Here is a 9,178-nt window from a genome sequence, read left to right on the forward strand (position 1 = left end):
TTTTAAATGTTTGGTACCATAATCTGTAATGAAATTTGGCTGCAACTGTTACAGCATATAACTAAAATACCTTTAGCAACTGTATTGATGTTTTCACTTTGATCTTCTTGCTTGATAACAATGCTGTTAATTGTTTGTTGTTTAATTAAAAGCTCCACTATAACTTTTTGCAATTAATTAAAGAATTAAAAAAATAAATTACAAGTATGAACATTTGTTTTAAGAATGTTTAATGTGAATTTTTAATGTGAATGTGTGCATGCTTTTATGCCATGTGTAGAAGCATGGTTCATTTGATAAATCTTTAACTCCAGCTGTCTCTTGCTCGCATAAATTATAAATACATATACATTCTCACATAAATTTACAAGAAACTGCTTTAGAAGTATGAAGACATGCATTTTTCATTGCTCTATATTATTTTTTGATTGTGGACAATTAACAGCAATTTCTGAACAGCACCTCTTCAATTTCAATACAGTTTTTTTTTTTAGCCAGACACTGAAATAAAGCCATAAAATTTAGATGATTATAAAACTCTTCACTAAGTGGGGAAAGCAGATGGTTAGATCAATGGCGTCCAAGGCCAAAGACACATGTCAATTCATTGCTCATGCAGTACAGTATACTTCATCTGACAGGCCATTGATTGTGGGTATTTTTTCCATTGCTAAACCCAGGCCATTTGTGAATTAACATTGAGCGACCAAATGTAGCATGACTATACTGTTGAGGAAATTTATAACACAGCAGTGACTTTTTCCCCATTTCTCTTTACTCTCATGTGTCTCAGTAAAAGCAGCTGAATAGCTCTACCCTCCCAGATCCACTTTAACCACCAATCAGCACTGACATGCGCTGAATAATTGTCAAATACCCTCATTTGGACAAAATGCAGAGATCTTAAATGTGCATCTATGTAAGCCCACTTAAATATCTCTCCTGTGACAAGAAGAAGTAAAAAATATGAATTGCAACTAGAAGTATGATATAAATACTGCTAAAGAAAATTACAAAAAATCATTAATCCCAATTTTTTGCTCAGATAGGCCATTATCCTTATTTAAAGCATGAACAATATAATTTTATTAGACTAAAATTTCAACCACAGCTGAGGAAACACAATAAAAAAAATCACATTCTTTTTGTAAAAAATTATTCTGAATGTTGGCCTGTTTTCTGAGACTGTGGTTATTGTTAGTGTGCACAAGGATAGTTCTGTAACAAAAAAACCAAAACTGTCTCTTAGATAGAATGTCTACAATCGCTGGCAAAGAAACCTGTTTGCAGCTTATGTTACCCACAAAACCAGTGATGCCCATCAGTGCTAAAGTGTTGTTTTTTTTTTTTGAATAACAACTTTTAGATAAATGGACAATCAGCTATATGTTCCATGTGTTGCACAAAATATTTGCAAAATCTTCATCCTCCTTGACCCCAAGGCTCAGTCCCTCATAGTATTCCTCAAACTCAATGAAAGTGACATCTTCCTGTCGGGCAGATGATGTTACTGCTTCCAAAAATGCCATTAAGGCACTTTTTGTTGTGTCTGCATCTGCACCACACCAAACATATTGTTATCATTAAAGGTTAAAATATTTTGTGCTACTAATGTAATGGTAAATTAAAAGCTACATACCAGATCCAGGCTTATAAGGGCTGTTTGGATTGAAAAATTTCTTGATGTCACTAAGATGAATAGTCCCCTCTTTATGTGTGTCAACCTTGTTAAATGCCTGAAAGGGCAAAAAATAGCAGCAAGTGGTGTTAGGAAAAAACGGCAGAAATAATATTACATTTATTGGGAAAACAGAGTTCAAATTTTTATGACAAATTCATGAAAATTATATAAACATGAAAAATGGTTTAAAATTTTTGCCAATGTCTTTATATTTTGGAAGCATTTTACACATGGCTGCGATATATACATTATTATCATTTGCTAGAATCTCTTCCACTGCGGTCTAAAATTTCTCTACAAAGTTTCTGAAAGCTGTTGCATTCATGAATTGTCTCAAGTGATATGCATAGTCCTAGGTTATATTTTTCACAGCATCATCATCAGCTGTGAAAACCTTTGATCACATTAACAAATTAATAGTGTTAAATGTGACTTACCTATCTCTATACAAATAAAAGAAAGACTAAAAAGCATCCAGAATATTTCATCACATAGAACAGAAAGCGACTTCTACCATTAAGATAATGCTGTCAGAATAGTTCAGTACATTTCCATAGCTTTTGTTAACCCAGTGATTTTTAGCCCGTAAAACCTGCAGACAGTACCATAAAGCCTGAATAAACATACCTTGCGTACCAAAGCCTTGCGAAATTCATTCATTTCCCCAATCACTGTTCGCATAAAGAAGGAATAATCCAAACATCGCATACCCTCAGTGTCCACAATGTCAAACACTCGCTCCAAATCCTGTCACAATAAACATGAAACTTCTAATAGAAGAACCCTCAGTGACACATGAAACATTTGAAATGGGTGTAACAGAGCACAAATATACAAACACTGTGTACAATAACTGCAACCTGGACTTTGCTTTCTAGGTTCACTGATGCTACTAAAAGTTACAAGCAATAAAGAGTTCTAAAGATGAATACTAGCATTAAAAGAAAAAGCTTTGATTTTTTTGATATTTCACATTGAGTCAGCAACTTAAGCTAGTTTGAGGGGAGAAGTTTACTTCACAAATGTACATGTGTATGCTCAGTTTGACTACATGTTTGTTTGATGGCATGCATGCATTTTGTGTCATAATGAAACTTTAGAGTAATATCAGTATCTCAGGAGATTGTTTTATACCTAGCGCATGCACTCAAGGACACTGTACACTGGGTTTAACTGAAAAAAAATGTGTAAAAAGATCATGCAAAAGTCTCTTTGATTTGAATATCAAATCTTCAGATTCCATGAGTTGTGCAGGAGAACAACCTCTGGAAGAAGATCTATGTGAAAACGCAGCAATCCTCGCTCTAAATCATGCTGATCCAAAATCCCTGTACCACTCCTGTCAATGCTCCTATAGTGACGACCCAGCCCAGTAACAGTCTTGATACCTCTCTTGCGGATTTGCTTTTGCACTGATTCTGAAGAAATACCACTCACAGTAAACATGCAGATTTAGCAAATCTTTTAGCTACCTTTAGGCAAACTTCATAAAACAATTTCAGTTATATCACTGCAGTTATTTCACTAAATAATTATTGCTAAATCACTTGAATTAGGCTATTTTGGTTATCAAATTATACTCAAATTAGGTATATGTATTTAACTTAAATTTGAGAACAAGTATAGCAGGCAATAAATCAATTTCACCTTGTATGGCAGCAAGAAACTGCCTGTTTTCATAAGCCGTTATATGTGACATGTCTGTCTGACCATAAGCTTCTGGCCCATCTACATCAATAAAGTCATCCAAGCTGAATCAAAAAGATGTTAACATTATACTCTTTTTCGCCCCTATGCTCCTTGAGGAGTAACAAGGAATAAACTAACTAAACTAATTATACTTTTTCAAAAGAAGTTATATTCAGCTCAAAGTGATAAATGTGCATTCACAAAAACTGCAATATAAAGAAAAAGAAAGTGATGTTGTCAAACAAGGTTCTTTGATATTTTAAAATTAATAATTTAAATAAATAATTTGGTTGTAGTAGATATAGGCTTAATCATGACAATCTCTTTCAATCACAAAAGTAATGAAAAATATTCAGAAGATCCAGTACAATTCTTTTATGAATATTTAAGAATTGCAAAAGTACAAAGAAAAAAGGTGGGAAACAAAACTATCAATTAGCAACTAAAAAAAAAACAACCCCACACCCTTAAAATATTTCAAATACCCGAAAAAGTAAAGCAGGAGAAAATGAACTTGTTACTCTGCAGAGTGCAGACTGTTTTCTTAATAATCAAGAGCTGCCAAATTAAGGTTTTCTACTTACAGAAGCCTTGATTTCTCCTCTTCATCCATGTCAGTGACTCTCAAGGTGAGAAACTGACATCGAGCTAACTCAGCACTAAGTGCATGCTGGCCTTTTGTTGGAATGTTGATATCTGCACCCTATAAATACATGCACACAAACCATCACTGTCATTACAGAGTTAATAACATTGCCCCAAATATTTTCAGTCTACTAGCATTGCCCATAACAATTAAAGAAACAAGTAGAATATCTTGCTAATGATCTCTCTCCTCTTTCTCTCTCTGTCTTCTTCAGCTAGTTACCATAAATAGAATTATACAGGTTTTATTAGCATGACAATCATTTTTAAGCAGAAATATGGCAAAATTAACTTTTGATGCTTTGTTCACAGTTAGTCAACCTAGCAAAGTGACAGTTTACTGTTTACAATCTTTATGAGGCACCCCATAAGTCAGGGAAGATAAAATCATGCAGGAACCCAAGTCTGCTGCATCATGGTCTGCTGCACCAAATAACATCCTATCCCTTCTGATTTATATTATTTCCCAGGGGTGTGAAATCTTTCAGTCATTCTTTATCTACATCTGTTCTTCCATCGATAAAATTCAAAAACAGTGAAAATTGCATTAAATGATTAGTTATCTCTCTTTTGCTAACTTTTCTGTTTCAATAAATTTTTGTCAAACAGCAGGCTTAGAGACAGAAGTGTAAAGTAAAATGGTGGTCATATGACTTTCATATTTTAAATATAATTAATCAATATTAGAAAATATTGCTCACCACAAATATATCACAGAGACCATATGGAAGGCCTTTCTTTGGACCAAAAGGATGGTTGAAAACACCTCGCTGGATGAAAGGTATGGCTTTGGCACTATTTCACAATATGGAAATTACTGCCATTAATGCTATTACTATAAAAAACATGAATTTTCTGTTTAAAAAAAATCTATTATAATTTGTTTATGGCAGCAAGTATGAATGTGAGTCTATTTGTGTATTATGTGTGTGTAAGAGACAGAGACAAAAAGAAACACATCCATGATTTCCTATTATTAAACTTGTTCTTCACCTTTTTCCAAACTGTTTAAATTCATACACAGTCATAGTTCTGTCCATTTGGAAGAAAAAGCCTGTTAGTTCCTTCATGGCATCACGACCATTTCTGAAAAAAATTTCAATATTTTGTGCCAATAAAGCTTACCTTTTGCAAAGGTACAAACAAATCCACACACATATATAATCATATAAAATTCAACCTTTACTCCTTTCTTTCATTAGTGCATCCATTTCTACCTGCACACACACACACACATTCATTCTACCTTGTTATGATCCTGGCTCCAAACCTCAATCGCCTGGACAGCAAATTTTCTGTGGCTGTTGAACGTGTGCTTATCCTGAAAAAAAAAATCTTTTATATTTCAGCTAGGACATATTCATCTACTAATGTAAATTAATCCCTTTCTTGTATCATATATATTCTATGTTCTAACCCTTGGCATGGTTGATTTCAAAGTATATCATTAACTACTCTTCTCATTTGTCCTAATCTCACAAAGCAGAAATCAAAGCTATAAAGCAGATTTTGTAGAGTCCCAATAGTTATTCAAGTGCACAGATATGCAAAGACATCAATAAGGCCTTTAATCTTTAAATAGTAAGTTTCTGTGGAAGTAACTGGACACATGATATTAACTGTTTCCAGTATTTCTCTAACCTTATAATTAAACAATAAAAGGTGGGCTCGAGGGAGTTTATGTACACATGCATCTACGAACAAGTACAAAGAAAGCACTTCCTCAGTAGCCATTTTAAGTACCTTACAAACTTTTCTCTCTCTCACACACACACACATACACATATACACACAAGCACATCAATGAAGAACTACCAGCTGAGATCCAAATTCCATGATACCAACTCTCTAATATGGCAAAAAGATTTTCTAACCACTGCACAGGCTGTGGTGGGTTTTTGAAGAACAGGAAAGTAGCTAATATGACAGGCCTTAGTTATGGTACAGAAATTCTGAATTATTTCTGAACATGGGTATTTATGTACTCTTTTGTCAAGGAAAACAAACTAATTCATTGTGTTGCCTTTCCCTTTAAACAGAAAGCTCTGATTCATTTATGTTGATGTACAGAGCATCACTGATTGCTATGATGCTAAACAAATGGAAAACCCCATCATCACTGTGGTGGTACTAGTGCAGCAAAATGATGCATCGTCATCGTCGCCCTCCTTCTCTTCAACCAATTAAATTAACATTATCTTCATATAAAAACACAATAAAAACATTATATTTTACTTGGAGTCATGAAGATAGTGGTTTGTACCATGAAGGCGCCTTGTCGTTCTCCCAGTATTTAAGCTACGCTCATTTTGCTCTGGATCACTGATGACAGCTCTGTAAGCAAACATAGCAGCAATACAAACAATAATCAAACGGCAATATAAACATTAATCACACAACATTAGCAAGATTATGTCTCCATCTGACCTTAATTTTAATCTGAATCAGCTTTTATGCAAAACAATGCAGTGAAGGAAAGAAATATCCTTCAAGAGTTTGTATTAATATACAACTCATTGTGATTGTATAATAGTACATGCTCTTCATATATTATAAAGTGAGACCAAAATGGGCAGAGAATACATGTGTCCAAACACTGGACACACAGAAAAGCCACTGTATAACGGGCAAACAGCTTGAATAATAAGAGAGTTCTAGGGTTAAAGAGTTCTAGCTCCTTCACAACTGATTACCTAATTTTGAAAAGGCATGTTAGTAAGTTATCCCGTTCAACTGTTCCTATGTTGATGCTATCAAATCTCATTAGCAAAAATATTTTTACCTTGAAAGTTGATCTATCATGACCGTCTCAATGAGTTTCTGTTTCTTGTTATGCTCAAGCAGATCTTCCTATTTTGAAAGTAAAAAATGTAAATAGTGATCATGGATGAAATGAACACAGTAATGCTTACCTTCATCTATAGACAAACATGCTATTACTGACAACAAAATATGGCAAAGCAGTATCTCTTCAGATACAGGAAATATCACATCAAATAAAAATGAATCAGTCAACCAGGACAGATTATATAGTCTTCTTGCATGCCAAAAAAATATAAGAACACTGATGTTCACTGCACCACAAGAGAAAAGAATATAATCTTATCAGAGAATGACACTAGAATTTGAGACTACATGTTCTAAACTTATCAACCCAGGGTTGTTTTTTTTTTAATATTCCAGTAAATATCATTTCTTTTTATTCTGGCTAATTCTATAGAAATACTTGACATCTGATATGCAAATGTGCTTCACAGTATGGAAAATATTAAAATATGGCCAAATTTGAACTTACTAGTTTTTGTGTGAAATAATTTTTTATTTTGTAAAATAAAATTAAAAAATAAAAATTATATATCTTTTATGTACAATAAAAGCATATAGCAACAGCATCTGTCAAAAGATATGCACAAACACAGCTGAGTGAAGTATAAATTATATTGTAATGTATAAATTTAATATTATCTACATGCTATAATTTCTCTTCCATAAATGTTTTAAGCTTATTTTCAAAAAACGAGGGTGGAAGATAAGAAGGTGACTAACTCACAGCAAGAGTATTGTCACGGGTTAAACAAAAACAATTTTTGTTCTTACGGCATCTATCTTTTTCTGCAGTTGCTTTGAAGTATAGCGCTGTTTTTTCCACCTGTCATCTACCATATCTTCTTCCAACTTCTTCAACAATATCTCATTTGCAGTTTGTACATAGGTCTGTTACTCTTTTAAACAGTTAAAATACCTGTAAAGTATGTACCTGAATAGTGGAAAATGTGTTATGATCATACTTCATGATTGTATGGGTCTGTTTCTGAGTGGAGTTTGTATGAATTGAATGTACATTGTTGCATTGTTGGGATTTCTTTGCTATATTTCTTACTATACCTCTGATAAATAAGGTTTCTGCTTTTTTAATCCAGGTTTCCTGCGTGTTTACGGAAAGTTAAGCTCTCGAAAATTTCTGCGTTCTCTGCCAGAAACTGTGGAGCATCAGCAATGGTATGAAATTGACAATGAGTCGAGCAATCTGAAAGACATATTTAACTCCCTAACTATGTATCCATGCCTATGGAGTTACATTATCGCCGTCTTTCTTTGTTGGTTCGTGATATCACTGTCATTATGAACTTCATAAATGGGTTGCTAGATTGTGTGGATTGTTTATTATTTCTACCGGAGTTCTGTGTCGATCATCATTGATGTATACACGTTGGCGTGTCTATGGGTTATGAGCATCCCGATTAATGGTCTGTGCTAATGGTTGGTTAGTTTTAATCAAATCTGTTTCTTGGGTCCTGTTAATGGTTCGGTATATCTGTATTTTGGTTTGTCTTCTATTTGGGTCTGTTATCTGGTGTTGAGGTGGGTTACCTGATAAATCGTTGTGCTCGTTCCCTCACCACGTGTTGCTTATCCGTTTTTCACCGATGCTAAATGTTATTTCAATAACGTTTGTATCAGATTTACTGTGTATGAATGTCTTTACCGTATACAATGTACCTTCAGATAAGTACTGAGATAAAGCCATATCTTATTTTAAATACTTAATAGCCTAGCAGTCAAACCATCAAGCTCGCAGACTGCAAGTCAATTTTTCGTGGCTCTTAATAAGAAATTATATGTTTGACAGTGGGAATCCATGTATACATAAAGCAAAATGCTGTTCACTTTAAAAGTCTTTGGCCACAAATACAGCTGAAGGTAAAGTTTATCATTTTACTTCATTAAATTTTCCAGGCTGTGAATGTGTACGATAAGCCTGCTTCATCTCCTCAGAATATTGCTTATACATTTCCTTGTGTCTTGCAGATGGGGCAGGCAAGTTTTCTGGAACTGGCATTGCATCCCAGGCATTAGGCTGCCAAAAAACAACACTACTTAAACTCCATTAAAAATATTCCAACAACAAATAAGTACACTATGTAAATCAATTCTGCAAAATATTTAAAAAAAAAAAAAGAATTTAACTACCAGAATGCCCTATCTAGTCCAGAAAAAATAATAATATTGAACAATATTGATATTTTTATGAATATATCATTTTAAAAGAACAATTAGATAAAAACATGTTTCTGCTGATGATGGACACAAAAAAGTGACAACACAACCTCTTAGATACTTTTAGGTAATGGTTGGTCGTTCCCGAGAGGACAACATCTCTCT

General features: G+C 33.7%; 1 protein-coding gene across 1 annotated transcript; it reads right to left on the minus strand.

The window, feature by feature from the left end:
- Positions 1 to 378: 378 nt before the first annotated feature.
- LOC112565848 (calcyphosin-2-like) lies at positions 379 to 7,688 on the minus strand. The gene is made up of 12 exons (XM_025241679.1): positions 7,613 to 7,688; positions 6,798 to 6,865; positions 6,251 to 6,349; positions 5,262 to 5,336; positions 5,009 to 5,101; positions 4,717 to 4,810; positions 3,955 to 4,073; positions 3,329 to 3,432; positions 2,945 to 3,099; positions 2,309 to 2,428; positions 1,640 to 1,736; positions 379 to 1,555 (listed from the first exon to the last, which is right to left on the minus strand). Exons 1-12 carry the CDS (start codon positions 7,676 to 7,678, stop codon positions 1,383 to 1,385), a joined length of 1,263 nt encoding a protein of 420 aa, XP_025097464.1. The 5' UTR covers positions 7,679 to 7,688; the 3' UTR covers positions 379 to 1,382.
- Between the last annotated feature and the right edge of the window lie 1,490 nt (positions 7,689 to 9,178).

Source organism: Pomacea canaliculata, linkage group LG6 (genome assembly GCF_003073045.1).
Source record: "Pomacea canaliculata isolate SZHN2017 linkage group LG6, ASM307304v1, whole genome shotgun sequence".
Taxonomy (NCBI): Eukaryota; Metazoa; Mollusca; class Gastropoda; order Architaenioglossa; family Ampullariidae; genus Pomacea; species Pomacea canaliculata.